The sequence below is a fragment of the Manis javanica genome, chromosome 7 (assembly GCF_040802235.1).
Source record: "Manis javanica isolate MJ-LG chromosome 7, MJ_LKY, whole genome shotgun sequence".
Classification (NCBI taxonomy): Eukaryota; Metazoa; Chordata; class Mammalia; order Pholidota; family Manidae; genus Manis; species Manis javanica.
Window position 1 is genome coordinate 78353554 of NC_133162.1, and position 24641 is coordinate 78378194.

Below are 24641 nucleotides of genomic sequence, written 5' to 3' on the forward strand. Positions count from 1 at the left end.
ATATACTTCACAGGGAATACTTATTTTTTAAAAATACTATGAGAGAGGCAGAAGAGAGAAGTTGAAATAACTCAAGACATGGTGAGCAAGGGGTGGAGAGTTTTCTGAGTTTTTCATTTATGGAGCAGAAAACTGAGAGAACTGGAACTGGATAAGTTCAACAAAGGAGTTTTCCAGCCTCCACCCTCAACCAAAAAAGGAAAATAGCCTGAGAAAAATTAGAGGAAAAATTCAGTTTGGCAGAGGCAAATCATGGTTTTTCTCTTATCTTCTCACAGCTTGATTACTGTGGTAGGATCCTCACTAATATCCTGTTGTCATTCCTTTTTATTTTCCACTTTATATAGCAATATAAAAATAGGTTTCTGAAAGCACCTATTTCCTGATGTTTTAAGGGCCAATGCTCTACTCCAGACCCTAGCTCTCTATTTAGCTGTAATTCACAATAACACAAAGGTCCAACAGTAACTACAAAACAGATGAGGGGCAAGCATCTCTGCAGAACTAGGTTCATTTTGTTTCCTTACAGCTGTTACTGAGTTTGCGAGACCACTGTCTCATGATTCCTCACTTCAATCTGCTGGTTTTCCCCCAAAACAATTTTGTTTCTGAGGCACTGCTGACCTTTAAGTCTGCGTTTAAACCTAAGTTTATCTTTTATATTTTTAGCTTTTATATTGAGGTTTTCTGCTTTTATATCTAACTTTATCTGTGGCTTTTACTTACTTATGGGACCCATAAGGATTGCATTTCTCTGCATGGTTCTGAGATCTCCAGTAAAACTTTGTCATTAAAATTCTTAGCTTTACTTCACTGTTGCTACCCAATGCAACAATGTGTCACATGCTAAAAAAAAAATCTATGATAATCCCCAGCCCTCTACTCCAAGGACTCACAGTATTATCCTGGTAAGAATGAATCAAAACAAAAATAAACATTCCACAAACTGGATTTGCATTAAGTGCTCAAGCTACCATTCCACAAGCCCATTAAAAATACTTCTGTACAGTTCAAATTGGGTCTCCTAACTTGCTTATTCCAACAGCACACCTTTCACTTAGCTAGCTGCACTCTGGCCTCAGCTCTCCATGGAAGCTCAACATCCTTCAGTGAATGCCAGTGAATGCTACTTTTAATTTAAAATAATAAACCTCAAAAACATAATAATAAAAGAACCAAAGCCAACAAACTCTACAACATCCCTACTATTTTCAGTGTCCACTTGCAGCCTGTAGAAGTTACTGCCTGTATAATTCAGTGTAATGTAAATAGATTCCTTGCTTAATGCTACAGACTTTGTCAAGATGACAGTCTGGCTCTTGACTAGTGTTACCATCTTCCTTCATTGAGGAGATGGTGCATTCAATGATTCTTAAAAAGCAATTTGCATATAAATTATTTCCAAACTGTACCTGCTTAGTGGTAATACATGAGGATAAAATATAGGAATGTGCATTTAGGAAAAACACTACAGAATGTTTTTGGAATGGATGTAAAAGAATGACCTCTTCTAAACTTGGCTTTATGGTTAATCAAAAAAATAATTATTAAAATGGCAGAATTAGGAAGAAAAAGGGCTCTCTTTTTGGAAAAACAAAATCCCAACAAGGAAAGACACCCTAATCAATACTCTCATGATCAGGTCTGAGTTTTTTAGGATACAGCTGCTGGTGGATTAAGGTCATAAAATACGACTATTTAAGTTAAGCAAAAAATTGAGCTCTAATTTAAAATAAGTGAAATAACAAGCCATTACTTTGTACCATGCAGTGTCTAAACACTTTTAATGAAGAATACTAATTTAAGTGCTTGAAAAGGCAAAGTAAACAAAAATGAAAGTTTTAAATAGAAAAACAAGCTTTTATAAATAAAATTCAAGTTATAAGACAGTATGGGGTTTAATATAAATTAAAAATTCTGGAAAGCAGGTAGAAATTGAGATAAATAGGACCACATGTAAGAGTCAATGAAAGACTTTCATTTCATTTCTTAGTAAGGAACTTTGTCAACCAGTGAAAGATAATTAATTGGATGCTTTAAAAATAAATTTGGAACTAAATTAAGCCAGGTATGAGAAAATACAGACACAGTTCTGGTTTTGAGCAGTATCAGTGAAACAAGATAATGAAGAGATGTAGAAGATGGCTTTGAAAGGAAAAAAACAAGAGTATGATGAGACTAGTAATAGGGGGATTAACAGTTTTAGCAGTGACCACATACTTGCCATCAAAGTAGTCATAGGTTGGTGGAACGTACCTTATCTGACTCCTGGGAAACCAAACTCTCTTGTTTTCATGCCACTCAGACTGTTCCTTCTCAATCTACTCTAATGAGATTTAATGAATTTATAAGCCTTGTAAGACTTGGCATGAGATCTCATTTTCTCTGGCGTTCACCTGCCTGTGAACTCACTGACTCACCTAGGTGGCCCTCGCTTGGGAGTACTTCCTCTAGTATCCAGGGTTCTTCTCCTTGCTCTATCTTGAAGATCACTTCTGGCTTAGTAATGCAATACCCTGTTAAAAGAAAATAATACAGGACTATGGCTAAACAGCCTGGCTTCAGTGACTCTGAGAAAATGATGGGGAAAAGGTGCACTTTCTCAAGCTGCCAAAGGAGATTAGTCATCTCATGGCCTTGAAGCTTAAGTTTCAAGTCAGAAAATTCCACAGGGAGTTCCTATGTTTCATCAAGTAAGAAATGCATGCTACTGGTTGTCACAAAGAAAAAAATTCTTACCTACTGAGACAAGGTGGCTGTAATTTTCCAAGATCACGTCTCTGTAGAGTATCTTCTGATCAGGATCCAACAGATACCACTCTTCCTGGGTGAAGTCTACACATACATCTTTGAATGACACTTGTTCCTGTAGCAGTTGTTTTGTTGGTAAACACAAGCATATCTTATTTTATTGCACTTCACTTTTTTGTGCTTCACAGATATTGCATTCTTTTTTTATAAACTGAAGGTTTCTGACAATCCAGAGTTAAGTAAGTCTACCAGCACAATTTTTCAAAAAGCATTTGCTCACATCATGTCTCTGTGTCACATTTTGATAGTTCCAACACTGTTTCCAACTTTTTCATTATCACTGTATTTGTTATGGTGATCTGGAATCAGTGGTTAGGACTCACTGAAAGCTTAGATGATGGTTGAGATATTTTAGCAGTAAAGTTTGTTTTTTCAGAAATAATGCTATTACATATTTGAAATACTACAGTATAGTATAAATTAACTTTTGCAAGTACTAGAAAACCAAAAACATCATTTGACTTGCTTTATCGCTATTCACTTGACTGCAGTAATCTGGAACTGAACCTGTGACATCTCCAAGGTATGACTGTACAATGTTTGGCACCAATAAAAAATTTCATGTTCATGTTATGTGAAAAGACAGAGACTGAATACAAAATAGGCAATAGAGGCAGATCCATAGGGGACCCAGATACTGAAATTAATAAACAAGAACTTCAAAAAGAATTATGATTAATATGTTCAATAAAACAGAGGAAAATGTTAATAAAATAAGATGAGAAAAGTTCAGACATATGGCCTGAGACTGCTCTCCTTTGGCAAGTCTGCTGTAAGCATGTCCACTGGCTCACATCTGGGAACTGGAATTCTGGAGGGTTCTTACCATTCCCTGATAAGAATGGTGCACTGAACCTAAACTGTTTATATACACAATATGCTTTATGCTGCACACATGCCTTCCTTCTAGAGTCTGGAATTTTTTTATGGGCAAAGCAGATATTACCTCTGTGACCAGAACCTGATAAAAGCTCTGAGCACTGTTTACTGAGCTTCATTGGCAGACATTTCATGTTTATTGTCACATCTGATTACTAGAGGCCTTAAGAGTTTCCTGGCAGAAGACTCAGAAGTTTGCACCTGGTTTCCTCTGGACTCCATGTGCCTTTTCCCTTTGCTCTTTTTACTTTGTATCCCTTCACTTTAATAAGTCATAGCCATAACTTATGCTATTATGTGTTGAGTCATCTTAGCCAATCACTGAACCTGGGATAGTCCTGGGGACCTCTAATACATGTGCATGCACACACGCACATACAGATACACACATGTACAAACATAAAATGGGCATTTTGGAGCTGAACAATACAATATCTAAAATTAAGAACTCATCAGATGGATTCAAAATCATATTAGAGAAAGAAGACAAAATCTGAAACACGTATGCATCTAACCAGAGAGTAAAGGCCAAAACTGACATAACTGAAAGGAAAAAGAAAAATCTATCATCACAGCTGGCAACTTCAACAGCTTTCTGCCTGTACTGAGAGATCAAGCAGGCAAAATAAGAATATGGATGACTTGAACAGCACTATCAGCCAGCACGATTTAACTTACATTTATAGGATAGTCCATCCAAAACAATACAATGTATATTCTATCATTTTATCCTAACTCACATGGTACATTCACTAAGATAGACAACTAGTGTAGGCTGAGAAACACACCTTCACAAATTTAAAACAGCTACCATACAAAATATGTTCTCAGACCACAATGGAATTAAAGAGAAATCAATAAGCAAGAGATAGCTGGCAAATCCCCCAAATACTTGAAAATTAAACACATTTATAAATAACCTATGGGTCAAAGAAGAAGTCCCAAAAGAAGTCTGAGAGTATTTTAAATAAAAATGAAAATATTGCCTATTAAAACTTGTGGGATTCAGTAAAAGCAGTGCATAGTATCAAATGTATATATCAGAAAAGAAAGATTAACCTAAGCTTTCACTTCAAAAACTAGAGAAAAAAAGCAAATTAAGCCTAAGGCAAGCAAAATAAAGGAAATAAAAATAAACAATAAATCAATGAACTTGAAAAACATGAAAAAAATAGAGAAAATCAGTGAAAGCAAAAGCTGCTTCTTTGAAAAGGTCAATAAAATACACCTCCAGAAAATCTAACCAAGAAAAAAGGGAAAATAAATTGCGTCTTTCAAAAATGTTGAAATATGACACTACTGATCTTAAGGATGTTTAAAGAATAATATGAGGATACTATAATTATGCTCCTGAAAAACTATTAACTTAGACGAAATGGACAAATTCCTTAAAAGACACAGCTACTAAATATCCACAGGGAGAAAGACAAACCTGAAAAAAATCTATGCCTGCTTAAAAAATTGAATCAGAAGCAAGAACATACAATAGAGAAGACAGTCTCTTCACTAAATGGTGTGGGAAAACTGGACAGTTACATGCAAAAGAATGAAAATGGATCACTTTTTCACCACACACCAAAATAAACTCAAGATGAACTGAAGACCTAAATATGAGATTGAAACCATAAAACTAGAAGAAAACATAAGCAGTAAACTCTTGAACATAAACATCACAAAGTTTTTTCTGGGTATGTCTCCCTAAGCAAGGGAAAGTAAAGCAAAAATGAACAAGTGGAACCACATCAAACTAAAAAGCTCCTTCCTGTGCAGCAAAGAAACCACCAACAAAATGAAAAGGCAACCTCTTGTATGGGAGAATATATTTATAAATGATATATCTGATAAGGGGTTAATATCCAAAATACATAAAGAAATCCTACAACTCAACACCAAAAAACCCACAAATAACCCAATTTGGGCAGAGGACATTAACAGATATTTTTCCAAAGAAGAAATACAGATGGCGAACAGGCGCATTAAAAGATGCTCCACATTGCTAATCATCAGGGAAATGCAAATAGAAACCACAATGAGATATCATTTAACACCAGTCAGAATGGCCACTATCCAAAAAAACAAGAAAAAAACAAGAAATAATAAGTGTCAGCAAGGATGTAGAGAAAAGGAAACCCTCCAACACTGTTGGTGGGAATGTAGATTGGTGTAGCAATGATGGAAAGCAGTGTGGGGGTTTCTCAAAAAACTGAAAATAGAAGATATACCATATGACCCAGTAATCCACTCCTAGGAATTTACCTGAAAAAGAAAAAATCTCTGATTCAAAAAGATATATGCACCCCTATGTTTACTGCCACATTATTTACAATAGCCAAGAAATGGAAGCAACTATCAAAAGATGACTGGATAAAGAAGATGTGGTTTGTATACACAATGGCATATTATTTATCCATAAAAAAGAAAATCTTGCCATTTGCAGCAACATGGATGGACCTAAACAGTGCCACACTAGTGAAATAAGTCAGAGAAAGGAATACCATATAGTTTCACTTGTATGTGAAATATAAAACAAACAAATAAAACAGAAATATATTCACAAACAGAATGGATAGTTTGTTACCATGGGAGAGGGAGGAATGGGTGATATAGGTGAAGGGGATAAAGAGGTACAAACTCAAATTAGAAAATAATTTAGTCACACAATTAGAAAATAATTTAGTCACACAATTTGAAATATAGTCTAATGGAATTATAGCTCACAATAATGCAGTATCTTTGTATGGTGACAGATGGTAACTACTGATCATGGTGAGCATTTAATAATGCATATGACTGATGAATCACTAAGTTGTTCATCTGAAACCAGTATTGTATATTAAATATAATTAAATAAAAAAGTGAAAAAAAAACTACAAGGGAATCAATCATTAAAACTTCTAAAATAAAAAGCACCAGTCTACTAATTCAAAGTCTACTCATTCAAATTTGACTAAATGCTTAAGGAAAAAAAATTACTAAATCTCCATAATTTCTTACAGTAAATAATATTTCTAAACTATACATTACAAATTATATGAGGCCAAAATCAGTACTAAATCAGATATACATTATACCATTAACCAAGACAATGTGTTAGTGGTGAGATACACACAGATCAATGCAACAGAACAGAGAGTCCAGAAACAGAACCACCAAAATATATTCAACTGATTTTTGACAAAGCCACATTATAAGGAAACTTAAGACCAAGATTTCCCATTAACATAGATGTAAAAATTCTCAAATATTGGTGAATAAAATCTATTTTGTATAGACAATGTATAAAAAGAAATACAAACCATAACCCAACTGGAATTTATTCCAGGTATGGAAGGCTGGGTCAACTTAAAAAAAAATCAATATAATCCAGCACATCAATAAGCCAAAGGAGAAAAATCATGATAATATCAACTGATGAAGAAAAAAGCATTTGACAAAATCCAATGGCCATTCACAATAAAAATTCTCAGCAAACTAGGAATAGCTGAGAATTTTCTTAGCTTGATGAAGACCATCTACAAAAACCTTAACAGCTTACATCATATTTAATGTTAAGAGACTGGACACTTTTCCCTGAAGCACAGAACAGGGCCAGGATGGATGTCCTGTCTCATGCTCCTATTCAACTTTGTACTGGAAGTCCTAGGCTAGTGCAGTGAGACCAAAAACGAACAAAACAAACAAACAAAAGAAACAGAAGTTATATGAATGGAAAGGAAAAATAATATTGTCTTTATTTAAAGTCAACATGTCTGTCAATGTAGGAAATCCCAAAGAATCTACAAAAAAAGAAAGAAAAAACAAACTCCTGGAAATAATAGGCAACTACAGCAACATTACAGGATACAACATCAATAAAGTAAACTGGTTTCTTGTATCTGAATAAACAACTTTCTAATTAAAAAAAATCATTTAAAATAACACCAAAAAAAGGGTATTCAAGTATACATATCTAACATATACAGGGATATAAAAAAACATAAAAACCAATGGAAGAAATCAAAGATGTAAATAAATGGATATTCCATCTTCTCAACTGGAAGACATTATTATTAAGATGTCAGTTCTTTCCAGCTTTATGTATAAACTTAATGCAATTCAAATAAAAATCCCAGCCATTTTTTAGATATTGACAAAACAATTCTGGTTTATACAGAAAGGTTAAAGGATCTAGAATAGCCAATATAGTGGGGAAGAAGTAAAAAGAGGATTCACATTACCTGATTTCAAGACTTACTACAGAGCTTCAAGTAGCCAAGACTCTGTGTTATTGATGAAAGAGACACACACAGATCAATGCCAGAGGGACCAGGAACAGATCCACCAAAATATATTCAACTGATTTTTGGCAAGGGCACAAAGTCAATTAAATGAAGAAAAGATAGGCTTTCAAGAAATGGTGCTTGAACAACTGGACATCTATGCAAAAGACATTAACTTAGACTCAGTCCTTATACCTTACACAGACATTAAAAATGAATCACACACCTAACTGTAAAATGCAGAACTATAAAACTTCTAGAATAAAATATAGAATATGGGAAAAAAATTCCTGTAACCCTGGATTTGTGGATGACTTTTTAGATATAACAGGAAAAGTACATTCAACAAAGAAAAAAAAAGGCTGGGTGTTATTAAAAATAAAATCTGCTCTGCATAGACAATTCTAACAAAATGAAAGGACAAGCCACAGACTGGGAGAAAAGATCTGCAAACATATATCTAGTGAAGGAGTTGCATCCAAAGTATAAAAAAGAACTCTTGGAGAGAGGGAGCCAAGATGGCGGTGTGAGTAGAGCAGTGGAAATCTCCTCCCCAAAACAAATAGATCTATGAAAATATAACAAAGAAGACTCTTTCTAAAATAGAGACCACAGGACACAGGACAACATCCAGACCACATCCACACCTGCAAGAACCCAGCGCCTTGCGAAGGGGGTAAGATACAAGCCCAGCCCGGCGGGACCCAAGCACCCCTCCCCCCGGCTCCCGCCGGGTGGAAAGAAACGGGAGCAGTTTTTTTTTTTTGGTGAGTGCTTTTTGGAAGCCTTGGAGGGACGGGGACCCCAGTACCAGGGAGGCAGGGCAGCAAGACCGGTGGGCGGGTGCCTGGGACTGCCACCTGAGGACAAAGAAAATCGCGCGTTTCTCCCTTTTTTTTTTCTTTTTGGTGAGTGCTTTTTGGAGGCCTTAGGGGGACAGGGACCCCAGTGCAAGGGAGGCAGGGTGGCAGGGCCAGTGAGCGGGTACCTGGGACCGGCACCTGAGGACGGACAGGGTTGCGCATTTTCCCCTTTTTTTTTTGGTGAGTGCTTTTTGCAGGCCTTGGAGGGATGAGGACCCCAGTACTAGGGAGGCAGGGCAGCAGGACCGGTGGGCAGGTGCATGGGACTGGCGCCTGAGGACAAACAATATCGTGCGTGTTTCCCTTTTTTTTTTTTCTTTGGTGGGTGCTTGTTGGAAGCCTTGAAGGGACAGGGACCCTGGTGCTAGGGAGGTAGGGCAGCAGGACTGGTGAGCGGGTGCCTGGGACCGGCACCTGAGGACAAAGAAAATTGCGCGTTTTTTTCTTTTTTTTTTTTTTCTTTTTCCTCTTTTGTTGTTGCTGTTGTAGTTTTGGTTTGGAGAGTGCTGTTTGGAAGTCTTAAAGTGGCAGGACAGGACACTTAGACCAGAGGCAGGGAATCTGGGGAATCTCTGGGCACTCTAACCCCCTGGGCAACAGGGAGCACAGAGGCCCCTTACGGAGATAAATAGCCTCCCGGCTGCTCCCCCTACAATGGGGCTCCACCATATTGGAGGAGCCGCCCCAGCCAGGCCACGCCCTCAGCTACAGCGGAGATAAACTCCATAGCAAACGGGCAGGTAGCAGAAGCCCTGTCTGCGCACAGCTGACAAGCATAAGCCACTAGAGGTCGCTATTCTCCCAGGAGAGGAAGGCCACAAACCAACAAGAAGGGAAGCTCTTCCAGCGGTTACTCATACCAGCTCTGCAAACTATCTCTATCACCATGAAAAGGCAAAACTACAGGCAGCCAAAGATCACAGAGACAACACCTGAGAAGGAGACAGACCTAACCAGTCCTCCTGAAAAAGAATTCAAAATAAAAATCATGAACATGCTGCAGAGAGGCAGAGAAAAATGCAAGAGCAATGGGATGAGATGCAGAGAAAAATGCAAGAGCAATGGGATGAAGTCTGGAGGGAGATCACAGATGTCAGGAAGGAGATCACAGAAGTGAAACAATCCCTGGAAGGATTTATAAGCAGAATGGATAAGATACAAGAGGCCACTGAAGGAATAGAAACCAGAGAACAGGAACGTATAGAAGCTGACATAGAGAGAGATAAAAGGATCTCCAGGAATGAAACAACAATAAGAGAACTATGTGACCAATCCATAAGGAATAATATTCATATTATACAGGTACCAGAAGAAGAAGAAAGAGGAAAAGGGATAGAAAGTCTCTTTGAAGAAATAATTGCTGAAAACTTCCCCAAACTGGGGGAGGAAATAATTGAACAGACCATGGAAATACACAGAACCCCCAACAGAAAGGATCCAAGGAGGACAACACCAAGACACATAATAATTAAAATGGCAAGGATCAAGGACAAGGAAAGAGTTTTAAAGGCAGCTAGAGAGAAAAAGGTCACCTATAAAGGAAAACCCATCAGGTTAACATCAGACTTCTCGACAGAAACCCTACAGGCCAGAAGAGAATGGCATGATATATTCAATGCAATGAAACAGAAGGGCCTTGAACCAAGGATACTGTATCCAGCACGACTATCATTTAAATATGATGGCGGGATAAAACAAGCAAAAGCTGAGGGAATTTGCTTCCCACAAACCACCTCTACAGGGCATCCTACAGGGACTGCTCTAGATGGAGCACTCCTAAAAAGAGCACAGAACAAAACACACAACATATGAAGAATGAAGGAGGAGGAATAAGAAGGGAGAGAAGAAAAGAATCTCCAGACAGTGTATATAACAGCTCAATAAGCAAGCTAAGTTAGGCTGTAAGATACTAAAGAAGCTAACCTTGAACCTTTGGTAACCACGAATCTAAAGCCTGCAATGGCAATAAGTACATATCTCTCAATAGTCACCATAAATGTAAATGGACTTAATGCACCAATCAAACAACACAGAGTAATAGAATGGATAAAAAAGCAAGACCCATCTATATGCTGCTTACAAGAAACTCACCTTAAACCCAAAGACAAGCATAGACTAAAAGTCAAGGGATGGAAAAACATATTTCAGGCAAACAACAGTGAGAAGAAAGCAGGGGTTGCAGTACTAATATCAGACAAAATAGACTTCAAAACAAAGAAAGTAACAAGAGATAAAGAAGGACACTACATAATGATAAAGGGCTTAGTCCAACAAGAGGATATAACCATTCTAAATATATATGCACCCAATAAAGGAGCACCAGCATATGTGAAGCAAATACTAACAGAACTAAAGAGGGAAATAGACTGCAATGCATTCATTTTAGGAGACTTCAACACACCACTCACGCCAAAGGATAGATCCACCGGAGGGAAAATAAGTAAGGACACACAGGCACTGAACAACACACTAGAACAGATGCACCTAATAGACATCTATAGAACTCTACATCCAAAAGCAGCAGGATATACATTCTTCTCAAGTGCACATGGAACATTCTCCAGAATAGACCACATACTAGCTCACAAAAAGAGCCTCAGTAAATTCCAAAATATTGAAATTCTACCGACCAAGTTTTCAGACCACAAAGGTATAAAAGTAGAAATAAATTCGACAAAGAAAACAAAAAGGCTCACAAACACATGGAGGCTTAACAACATGCTTCTAAATAATCAATGGATCAATGAACAAATCAAAATAGAGATCAAGGAATATATAGAAACAAATGACAACAACAGCACAAAGCCCCAACTTCTGTGGGACGCAGCAAAAGCAGTCTTAAGAGGAAAGTATATAGCAATCCAGGCACACTTGAAGAAGGAAGAACAATCCCAAATGAATAGTCTAACATCACAATTATCAAAACTGGAAAAAGAAGAACAAATGAGGCCTAAAGTCAGCAGAAGGAGGGACATAATAAAGATCAGAGAAGAAATAAACAAAATTGAGAAGAATAAAACAATAGCAAAAATCAACGAAACCAAGAGCTGGTTCTTTGAGAAAATAAACAAAATAGATAAGCCTCTAGCCCAACTTATTAAGAGAAAAAGAGAGTCAACACAAATCAACATAATCAGAAATGAGAATGGAAAAATCACGACAGACTCCAGAGAAATACAAAGAATTATTAAAGACTACTATGAAAACCTATATGCCAACAAGCTGGAAAACCTAGAAGAAATGGACAACTTCCTAGAAAAATACAACCTCCCAAGACTGACCAAGGAAGAAACACAAAAGTTAAACAAACGAATTACGAGCAAAGAAATTGAAATGGTAATCAAAAAACTACCCAAGAACAAAACCCCCGGGCCGGACGGATTTTCCTCGGAATTTTATCAGACACACAGAGAAGACATAATACCCATTCTCCTTAAAGTGTTCCAAAAAATAGAAGAAGAGGGAATACTCCCAAACGCATTCTATGACGCCAACATCACCCTAATACCAAAACCAGGCAAAGACCCCACCAAAAAAGAAAATTTCAGACCAATATCCCTGATGAATGTAGATGCAAAAATACTCAATAAAATATTAGCAAACAGAATTCAACAGTATATCAAAAGGATCATACACCATGACCAAGTGGGATTCATCCCAGGGATGCAAGGATGGTACAACATTCGAAAATCCATCAACATCATCCACCACATCAACAAAAAGAAAGACAAAAACCACATGATCATCTCCATAGATGCTGAAAAAGCATTTGACAAAATTCAACATCCATTCATGATGAAAACTCTCAGAAAAATGGGAATAGAGGGCAAGTACCTCAACATAATAAAGGCCATATATGATAAAACCACAGCCAGCATTATACTGAACAGTGAGAAGCTGAAAGCATTTCCTCTGAGATTGGGAACCAGACAGGGATGCCCACTCTCCCCACTGTTATTTAACATAGTACTGGAGGTCCTAGCCACGGCAATCAGACAAAACAAAGAAATACAAGGAATCCAGATTGGTAAAGAAGAAGTTAAACTGTCACTATTTGCAGATGATATGATACTGTACATAAAAAACCCTAAAGACTCCACTCCAAAACTACTAGAACTGATATTGGAATACAGCAAAGTTGCAGGATACAAAATTAACACACAGAAATCTGTAGCTTTCCTATACACTAACAATGAACCAATAGAAAGAGAAATCAGGAAAACACTTCCATTCACCATTGCATCAAAAAGAATAAAATACCTAGGAATAAACCTAACCAAAGAAGTGAAAGACTTATACTCTGAAAACTACAAGTCACTCTTTAGAGAAATTAAAGGGGACACTAATAAATGGAAACTCATTCCCTGCTCATAGGAAGAATTAATATCGTCAAAATGGCCATCCTGCCCAAAGCAATATACAGATTTGATGCAATCCCTCTCAAATTACCAGCAACATTCTTCAATGAATTGGAACAAATAATTCAAAAATTCGCATGGAAACACCAAAGACCCCGAATAGCCAAAGCAATCCTGAAAAAGAAGAATAAAGTAGGGGAGATCTCACTCCCCAACTTCAAGCTCTACTACAAAGCCATAGTAATCAAGACAATTTGGTACTGGCACAAGAACAGAGCCACAGACCAGTGGAACAGATTAGAGACTCCAGAAATTAACCCAAACATATATGGTCAATTAATATTTGATAAAGGAGCCGTGGACATACTATGGCAAAATGACAGTCTCTTCAACAGATGGTGCTGGCAAAACTGGACAGCTGCATGTAGGAGAATGTAACTGGACCATTGTCTAACCCCTTATACAAAGGTAAACTCAAAATGGATGAAAGACCTGAATGTAAGTCAGGAAACCATTAAGCTCTTGGAAAAAAACATAGGCAAAAACCTCTTAGACATAAATATGAGTGACCTCTTCTTGAACATATCTCCCCGGGCAAGGGAAACAACAGCAAAAATGAGCAAGTGGGACTACATTAAGCTGAAAAGCTTCTGTACAGCGAAAGACACCATCAATAGAACAAAAAGGAACCCTACAGTATGGGAGAATATATTGGAAAAGAACAGATCCGATAAAGGCTTGACGTCCAGAATATATAAAGAGCTCACACGCCTCAACAAACAAAAAACAAATAACCCAATTAAAAAATGGGCAGAGGAACTGAACAGACAGTTCTCTAAAAAAGAAATACAGATGGCCAACAGACACATGAAAAGATGCTCCACATCACTAATTATCAGAGAAATACAAATTAAAACTACAATGAGGTATCACCTCACACCAGTAAGGATAGCTGCCATCCAAAAGACAAACAACAACAAATGTTGGTGAGGCTGTGGAGAAAGGGGAACCCTCCTACACTGCTGGTGGGAATGTAAATTAGTTCAACCATTGTGGAAAGCAGTATGGAGGTTCATCAAAATGCTCAAAACAGACCTACCATTTGACCAAGGAATTCCACTCCTAGGAATTTATCCTAAGAACGCAGCAATCAAGTTTGAGAAAGACAGATGCACCCCTATGTTTATCGCAGCACTATTTACAATAACCAAGAATTGGAAGCAACCTAAATGTCCATCGGTAGATGAATGGATAAAGAAGATGTGGTACATATACACAATGGAATACTACTCAGCCATAAGAAGTGGAAAAATCCAATCATTTCCAGCAACATGGATGGAGCTGGAGAGTATTATGCTCAGTGAAATAAGCCAAGCAGAGAAAGAGAAATACCAAATGATTTCACTCATCTGAGGAGTATAAGAACAAAGGAAAAACTGAAGGAACAAAACAGCAGCGGAATTACAGAACCCAAAAAATGGACTAACAGGTACCAAAGGGAAAGGAACTGGGGAGGATGGGTGGGCAGGAAGGGATAAGGGGTGGGGGGGAAGAAGGGTGTATTAAGATTAGCATGCATGGTGGGGAGGGAGAAAGGGGAGGGTGGGCTGTACAACACAGAGAGGACAAGTAGTGATTCTACAACATTTTGCTAAGCTGATGGACAGTAACCGTAATGTGGTTTTTAGGGGGGACCTGATAAAGGGGAGAGCATAGAAAACATAGTATTCTTCATGTAAGTGTAGATTAAAGATTAAAAAAAAAAAGAAAGAAAGGAAGAAAAGGGGGATTACTCCTTGATAGGATAAAACTATTGGTAAATCAAAGATCAACACATGCTTTAAATATCCTTAATGTTGATCACTTAAAAGGTGTCAGATGATCAGCTATGGAGGTACTCTTTTCTGATAATATTCCTCTCTCTTAATTAAAAAAAAAAAAAAAAAGCAGTTCTTGTGTGCTGACCTCCAATGTGTTCTACACAGTGGTATAGAGGGCATGTCAAAGTGTGGGCAAAGGGTCTGTTTGTTTCTATGCAGAAGATCAAGGCCTAGCTTGGCTACCCAGAAAATGAACTAAGATACGATATGAGGAGGAGCTTCCGGCATCAGCACTCTCTGGAGGACTTGTGCCAGGGGACGATCATCTAAAAGCCTCCACAGGGATCCGGACGATGCTGCGGTTGTGGCTGCATCCAGCCCACCGTCTCCTGGACTTGCCATAGGAATGAGGAGGGAGATGTCTAGGCTGGCATGTGCGTACAGTGAGACAACGAATTTGACCAGATCTGTACTGTTGGAACTCAACCAGGAGTTGGGAGGGGTGCAAGTTGTAGCACTCCAAAATCTTATGACTATAGACTATCTACGGTTAAAAGAACATATGGGATGTGAACAGATCCCAGAAATGGGTTGCTTTAATTTGTCTGATTTCTCTCAGACTGTTCAAGTACAGTTGGACAATATCCATCATATCATAGACAAATTTTCACAAATGTCTAGGGTGCCTAAATGGTTTTCTTGGCTTCACTGGAGATGGATGGTAATTATAGATTTGCTTTGTTTATGTCACCGTATTCCTATTATGTTAATATGTGAGCGCAAGTTAGTTAGTAGTTTAAAACCTGTACATGCTTAAGGTACTCTACAAGAAGATATGTCAAAGAAATAATCAATCCTCCCATGTTTTCTTCCATATGCTACCTCTATAGCTTTTCTTCTTCCTTCCTAATTACAACCCTTCAATAGAATTCATGCCTGATATCGAATTTACTGAGTATGATAATTCCTCCAGGTGGTAAAGATACCTCGAGACAAGTGCTGGGCATAGAAGCCACAGGGCTTAAATCTGCAAAGAAGTAAAAAGCTAACCTTTTCAAACAATATGGCTTCTGTCTCACTTACCAACTTTACATTTCCCTGTATGGCCCCGGAAGAAGACTGGTTAGCCAGAGACGGGTAAGATTCCTCAAGGGAGGAACAACCTAAGACAGGCACAGTCGCAGGGGGCCATCAGGTGAGAATTTGGGGATCAACAGAGGTGAGGCTCAGAACCTCACCCCCCCTGTTTTGAGAGAAATCTTCTGCATCCGTGGATGTTTTGCTGCCCTTGTCTAGCTTGGATTAATACTTAGTCCACAGGCACACACCGGATCATCTACATTTGCCCTCTTACAGCACTAAACTATGTTTTCTACCTTTATCTTGCATCTACCTACCACTTCAGCATTTTATTAAAAATAATAATAATAATAAAGGGAGAAATGTGGGATCCACATATAAATCAAGTATAAAAATCAAACGAATATTCATATTTGACCTGATTGTTTATAGTTCATAATGCATGATCAAAACCGAAAGTTTCTGTGATGAATGCTCTTGTACTGTTCACCATGTAAGAATTTATTCACTATGTAAGAATTCGTTCACCATGTAAGAATTGTTCGTTATGCATCAGAAGATTGGAGACTGACGAGAATTAGGCTTGAGATGGATTAATGATTGTACATTGAGCACTGACCCCCCTATATAGAATTTTATTTTTGTTAACAACCATTTGATCAATAAATATGAGAGATGCCCTCTCAAAAAAAAAAAAAAGAACTCTTAGAACTCCTATAATAGTAAGAAAACAAAAGACCCAATTGAAAAATGGGCAAAAGATCTGAACAAACATAAACATTTCACCAAAGATACATGGATAGGCAAATAAACACGAAGAGATACTCAACATCATTTGTTATTAGGAAAATGCAATTAAAACAAAAATCAGATACCATGACACATTAGAATGGTTAAATTCAAAATAAATGACAGTATCAATTTCAGGTCCAGATGCAGAACAGAAATTCTTATTCATAGTTCATAGGACTGCAAAATGATATGGCACCTTTGTAAAACAGTTTGGCAGTTTTTTGCAAAGCTAAACATAATCTTCACACATGATCCAGCAATTTCATGGTTGAGGTGTTTGAAAACTTACATCCACATGAAAACCTACATGTGAATGTTTATAGCAGTTTAATTCATAATGGCCAAAAACTGAAGGAACCAAGAATCCATGGGTTAACAACTCTCAAGTCACTTCTAAATATATGCTGGAATTGAACTAATTAAGTAAGCAAGATGTAGGTGGAGGTAGCCAGATTCTCAGAGTGGGAGATTACTGAGATGCCAGAGGAGAAGGCTACAATGTTCCATATGGTAATGATTATAGCAGGAGACATCAGTGTGAAGTAATATTTAGCTTAATATATATAGATGGTTACATATTGAAATATTTATAAATGTGTATATACATGAATTAGTATACACATATATGTTCTTGTTCAGTCATCTTAGAGGGTCTGCAAGTTATGACACATTACTGACAAAATGATTCTTGTTTACATCATAGTCTCCCAATCTTGGTTTCTAATAGCATGTTCCAATAAAAGGAACCAGAGCTCTTCAGGAAAGAAGGGCTGATTCTAGGTCATGGAATACATAAGATGAGCCTGGAATACCTTCTAGTACCAGGAAGTAAGGAACAAGCACAAACAAAAACACAATAATGGGATGTGTCAAAAGGGCAGAGGAACAAATGCCGAGTGCTCTGAATAACCAAACTGGCACAAAATAAACAAGGTAATATTGGACTGTAATATAACCAAACTATAAAATAACTAGCCATGAGTTCATACTGATATAGCTGAATAAATTAATAAGAAAGAAACAGAAAAATCTCCTGTGCAGAATTCCTAATGACTTATGTGGCTACTCCACTATGAAGAAGGTGTAGTATAATAGCCCACTTCCTTCCAAAGATTATAGTATGAAACAGAGGGAAAAAAGAGTAACTTTGCAGCAGAAACACCTGACCACATGACTTCAACCAGGTGACCAACACTGATACAACTGTGGTAAGACATATTTACGCTGGATATGAGATGACATAAATCTACCTCTGTGGTCTTCCTCCAGGAAACCTGCAACTCCCGCCTAATCTTAAGTAAAACAGCAGACAATTCCCAATTGAGGGACATTCTACAAAACACCTGACTTGTACTCCTCAAAACTACTAAGGTCATCAAAAATAAGGAAACTGAGAAACTGCCACAACCAAGAAGAGCCTAATGAAATGACTAAGTGGAGTGTGGTATCCTGCAACAGAATACCTGCACGGGGAGAAACACCATGAGCAATTATCAAAAGATAAATGATATACCATAAAATAAAAGTTTGTAACTCATATAATAGACAAGGATTGGTATCCCTAATATACAAAGAAGTTAACTAGACACTGAAAAACTAAAGTCAGAAACCTAAGAGCAAAATGGGCAAAGATATGAACAGGTAGTTCACAGAAATATAAATACAAGACACCTTTCAGATACATGAAAAAACATTCTTCACTCATAGTTAAGAAAATTGCAAAGCAATCTACCACTTTTTACCTCTCAAATTCCCTAACTTGAACCACATATGTGTGGGAGAAGCTATGTAGAAACAAACTCTCTCACACAAGTCAATGGGAATACAAAATATTATAATTCTACCAACCAATCAAGTTTATCTTTTTACTCACGCCACCATCTTGGCTCCCCAAGTTTATCTTTTTTATTTACCCTTTGACCTAGCTAGCAGTCCCACTTTTGTAAATTCACCTGATAGAATAAACCTCTATGTACAAGATTATTCATTAAAACATGGTGTGTAGTTGCAAAAGGTTGGAAATAGTAACTAGTTTAATAAACTATGGAGCATTCACACTTTAACTACTGTACAGTTATAACAAAGATGAAGCAATTCCTGTTTGGCTACACAAAGTCTGGGACAGGCTGAAAAAAGAAGTTATAAAAAGCAAAAAAAGAACCAGAAATTGTGTGCAAATTGGATACTCAAAGTGCAGGGCCCTGATGAGCAGAATCAGCTTCATCTGGGAGCTTATTAGAAATGCAGAATCTAGGGCTCCACCCAGAGTTACTAAATCAAAATCTGCATTTTAACAAGATCCTTGTGATGGACAGGTGCCTCTAAGTATGAGAACCCCTAAGGGTAATGGATTCCCTTTTAAATAAGGGAAGCGGGCACACATTTTAACTGAATTAACACTGGGAAGACAAATAAGAAACTAGAAATAATGGATACCTACAGTAGTGTGACCATACACTCCAATTTGTCTGGGACTCCCCCACTCTATGCCAGTTGTCCCAGCATAACTGTTTACAGAACCTCTTTCACTCTCAGGGTAAGTGTCTCAGTTTGGAGGAGAAATGTTACACTACCTGGAAGAAGCATCATATAGAAAATGGGAGTGTAAATTTTTCCTTAACATTTGTATCATTTGCTTTTTTAATCATATTAATATATTACCAATTCAAAAATCTTTTATTAAAAACAACACAAAACCAGTCAGTAAAAATAGCTGGACTGGGAAGAGCAGTGGATCAAGAATGGATGCACAATAAAAGCAGAAATATGCAATATCTTGGGCAAAAGGAAAGGCCAACTTCATGAGGAATAGAAAAGGACTCAGAGTTAGCAAAGGAGAGCTAGCAGGGCGGTGTCATGGGCAACAACAGAGGAGGCTTTCCAAACAGAGAGACTATGGAGAAAAGTATCAAATGCTACAGAAGGACCAAATAAGACAAAGGTGAAGACAAAAACTATATTTGTCTACTTTTGGATTTGATTACAATTGGTGGCTTTTCTCAGAAGTGATTCGGATGATAGGGGTGAAGGAGCAAGACTGCATTCGTTATTTACACATAAATGTAAATGAGAAATGCAGAAACAAAAGCCTGCATGCCTGACATTCAAGCCAAAAATACAAACAAGCTGACACAAACATCTTTTGGAGAGTGATTTTGAGGACATGCAAGCTCTCTGTTCTGCCAGGTCTTCAAGGTTTTATTTGTGGTTCAGACAGGACCATGAAAGAGCTGTCCATTCAAACCACACTGTTTGGTGCCCTGAAAAGCATGTGCATTGAGTCTGCTTTGGCACTGTGTTACATCCACTGAGAAAGCACTATAGGCAATATATTGTGTTTATTTCAGGATTATTAGAAAGGTCAGAGAAAATTTTACACTAACTTGGATAACTCTAAAATTAAAAATCCTGCAACTAATCCTGTCAACTGCCCTATTTTAGCTTTGCTACTATTTCTCTTAAAAATACAAATTCTTACCTACTTCTACTTTTTCATTTTAAAAATATGAATCCTTATAAACTTCAGAAAACACATTTTATAACAAGTGGGAGTAAACAAGCAAAAACTCACCTGGGATTTGTTCATTTTCCGCTCTTAGTGGAAGAGGGAGAACTGAGGAAGGAAGGAAGGAAGAAGAAAGTCAGAAGAGACTTGGCCTGCCTTGCAGTTCCTGGATTCCCCTGCCTACACAGTGCCACACACAAGATACTTACATGTCCATGTAGTGGCTCCCATATGTGTTGAACTTAGACATGATAGTTTTCATTGAGAGAATGTAAACATTTGTTTCTTACTGATTTATTACCAATTTAGGTTCTGTGACACAGAAAAATTAAAAACATGAGAAGATGAGTTGAACATATAACAGTAAAAGGGGAAACACTATGGATTTGTCAAAACTGATGTAGGGGAAAAAACTAGCCATATTGTTTATTTTTCTGCTACCACCACTAATCTCTTGAGGTTACATAATCCAAGAAACCTCTGAAAAAAGAGATGCGGATTTCAAGATAAAAAAATTAATGTTTGTTCTAACCTGCTTATAGTTTTCAGAGGGATCTTTTAATAAGAAACGAACACCTGACTTCGCAGTGACAAAATGGGCAGTGGCCTTGGAATTTGCGGGCCTGCCTTTTAATCTTGGTTCTGCCACTAACTGCATGTTATGAGCCAGTCACCTCAGTTTTATTTTTATTTTTCAAATGAGAAATGAGATCAAAACAGATAACCCAAAAAGGGCGTGCGTCTCTGTCTCTAAGGCCAAGAGCACAAGAACCTCAGCGCCTCTCTGGATGCCATCAACGCTGGGGGACTGAGGGTGGCTCGCTCCGAGGCATAGTGAACGGAGTATGAGGCGAGTGACGGGTGAACAGGGAGGGGTAATGACAATTTCCTTGGCTTCGGGGAATGAGCCTTTCACAGGCACCCCCCGACCGCGCCCTCACAAACTGTCAAAGCGCTATTTCCCGCGTGGCCGTGTGCCCACCCATCGGCTCCTGCTCACCTCTCTTCTTAAAATTGTCCCAGACCTTCCACGGAACACAGCCTTCGATGGCTTCAGGAAACTGTGTCTTGATTGTACATAAGTAACAAATGAGTACACGGGAAATAACTCAGGCTCCGGGGCATGTTAGAGCCGAGCGAGGTGGCTGCTAGCTGACCCAGCCATCCCCGCCCCTTCAGATGAGTGAATCGCGGAATGGAGGCCTGGGGGCGCGCTGGGGTTCCAGCAGCACTGACACACGGAACTAATACATGACGGGGGCTAACAAAACGAGTACTTAGTACACGCGTGGCAACAGCTCTTCATATCCGCGTCTTACGGAGAAGGAAATCGCGTCTCACGTCAGCTACTTGCTGCAGGCAACTCCTGGTGTTAGACCAGAAGCCAGACGGGCACCCCCGTGCAGCCCCACACTCCCGACACCAGTCCGGGTGAACCTGGTTCTCAAACCACGCACGCTCACGCGGCACTACGCCCAGGGCGCGCAGAAGTCGCGCACGCGCACGCACTCTTCCTCGCAGTCCCACCTCCTCCCCACAGATCCACCGTGCACGTCACGCACGCGCACTCCTCTCCCGCGACCGCAACACGAGCACCGACCACTTGAAGCTGGGGGCTAGACGCCTGTGGACCCCGCGAGCCGCTGAGCCCCCGTTCCCTCGGTTTGGACGGAGACGCCCGCGCTCGCCGTCCCTTCAGCTCTGCCGGCGCCATAGACGCCTGGCGTCCCGCGGCTCCCACCCACCTCCGCCGGCCCCCCAGAGCCGCGCCGGCCCTCGCCCCTACCTTCCGGCGCTTCCACAGCTCCCTCGCCGCATGGACCCGGGTGCCACGGATTGTTTCCCACGACGGAGTGAAGGCCGGGAAGAACGAGCTGGGAGGAGGAGGCGGGGTCGCACATGCGCAGACGGCGGGCTGGCGCGGGAGCGAGGCTCCTGGCTGCTGGGGGGAGAAGGGGTTCCAGCCGCGCCGGGAGTAAACTGACACCGCCAACGGGGCTTTTGTACCGTGTACGGCGTCAACGTAGTCCAAACGCTGCTCTGGAATGTTTCTGTGGACTCCCCTCTCTGGCGCCACTGTGCCCATTCCTTTGGGAGGCAGCTGTGCTGCCTGGCTCCGCGTTGAGAGATGCTGTCAGACGTCCTGTAGCCTTGGCAAGGGACGGGTGCCAGAGCAGCCGGCCTTTCACACAAGCCAGAGGACAGGTGTGCGCTGGATTTCATTATGACAGTGGTATTTTATTTAGATCATTTATTGACAGATGGTGTTTTAGTTCAGGTAAATTTATCTAAACTAAAATAATATGTCACTAGCATACTTATTCTCTGGAATGCAGGAAAAAGCCAGCAATTCGGTATTAATAGTAACAGCAAAATCTGTTCATATATAAGAAACTGCTCAAACACCAAGCTTAAAGAAGAAAGCACTCTCATCTCCCAGAACTGACCATACTTCACCTGGAATCAAAATATTTTTACATGTACATCCTCCTGACATCGTCAGCACTATACGGTAACCGGGGTATATTATTTAAAACACACTTTATAAAAAAAACAATATAGAGCAAACTTTTTAGTCAATGTCATTTTTTAGCTTTTTTGTTTTCTAATAATTTCAAATTTATGGGAGAACTGCAAAGGTAGTTCCCATATGCCTTTCACTCCTCTTCCCCTAATGTTAACATTGTACATTGGTTACAATTCTATTAGCAAAATTACAGTGTATTCAGATTTCATCAGTTTTTCCAGCCGTAATCTTTTACTGATCAAGGATCCAATCGGCGAGACCATAGTACATTTAGTCATCATGCCTCTTTAATCTCCCCGAATCTGTAACAGCTTTTTGGTCTTTCTTGTCCCTTATGACCTTCCGATGTTTGAAGAATGGTGGTCGATATTTTGAAGAATGTCCCTAAATTTGAGTTTGCCTGGTTTCCCCTCCTGAGACTGAGGTTATACATTTTTAGGAAGAATACCACTGAGAGGATGTGCCTACTTTATCAACTATATTAACCTTGATTACTTGGTAAGGTTGGTGTCTGACAGTTTTCCACATTTAGTTAGAATTTTTCCCTTTCCAGGCTATACTTAGAAGTGGGTTGCTAAATCCGGGGGACACTTGGAGGGGAAATAAGCTCCATCTTGAATTGTGGTCCTGTTTTAAACCATTATCACATTTATTAGTAAATTTGGGGAGAGACCTTTTGAGGCTATGCAAATATATTGTTTCTAGTTGGAGATTTGGCCATACATTTTAGCTTTGTTGGTGGATCTTGCCTGCAACCATTATTACTGTGGTGTTCTAAATGATGATTTTTCTATTTTATTTTTTCCTTCTGTATTTATTGATTGAGATTCTTCTGTAAGGGAAAGTTTTTGTTTTCCCCACTTATTTATTCTACCATTTATTTATATCAGTATGGACTCAGATATTTGTTTTCTATTTATTTTTTATAATGTTGATATACAATATTATAAATATATTAGTTTCAGGTATACAATATAGTTATTTGACAATTATATACATTACAAAATGCCCATATTAAGTACAGTTACCATCTGTCAACACACAAAGATACTTAAAAATTATTGACTATATCCCCTATGCTTTACTTTTCATCCCAGTGACTTATTTTTTAAATAGTTAGAATATAAGTCTTTATCTCCACCTATTTTTACTCATCCCCCTACTCCCCTCCCCTATAGCAACCATCAGTTTTTCTGATTGGACTGAGGTTATACATTTTTAGGAAGCATACCTATTTCTGGTTCTTTTTATAAGTCTAGTTCTGTTTTGCATGTTCTTTTTTTAAATTTTATTCTCAATCATTGTTATTCAACCCCAGCGTTCTCACCCAATCCTTAGCACCCTCTGATCTGTTCTCTGTTCTATAATTTTACCCTTTTCAGAATGTGGATGGAATTACAGAATATGCATCTCTAAGGTTTGGCTTTTTTCATCTAGCAAAATTCATCTAAGATTAGGTCATGTTGCTACTTTTTTTTGGTCAGCTTCCCCTGCCTGGTGCCCCCACCCCCACTTTTTCTTTCATTTGATACTATTATGTTATTATATTGTCAAATTGTTCCAGCTTTGGGCGTTGAGAGCTATCACAGGTTACTTTTAGATTCTTTTAATGTATTTTTATCATTCTTTAAAAAGCACTTTCTTAATTTTTGATACTACAAGATACCCCTGGCTCATCTTGCCCTTTCCCTGCCCCAGCCCTAGAATCAGCCATTTTTCCATGGAACCCTTGTTTCTTTTATTGGAG

At 38.7% G+C, this 24641-nt stretch overlaps 1 protein-coding gene across 8 annotated transcripts in view; it reads right to left on the minus strand.

Annotated features, from left to right (window-relative positions):
• Positions 1–22951, minus strand: part of ZNF248 (zinc finger protein 248) — a 39534-nt gene extending 16583 nt beyond the window's left edge. For 3 of the 8 annotated variants that reach the window (XM_073241199.1, XM_036999327.2, XM_017655564.3), the window contains exons 1-5: positions 21368–22145; positions 20577–20679; positions 20434–20475; positions 2740–2866; positions 2421–2516 (exon numbers count right to left, since the gene is read on the minus strand). In XM_073241199.1, coding sequence (XP_073097300.1) covers positions 2421–2516; positions 2740–2866; positions 20434–20448 — 238 coding nt within the window. In that variant the 5' untranslated portion in view covers positions 20449–20475; positions 20577–20679; positions 21368–22145. The other 5 variants (XM_017655566.3, XM_036999325.2, XM_017655565.3 and 2 more) reach the window with 5 other exon arrangements.
• Between the last annotated feature and the right edge of the window lie 1690 nt (positions 22952–24641).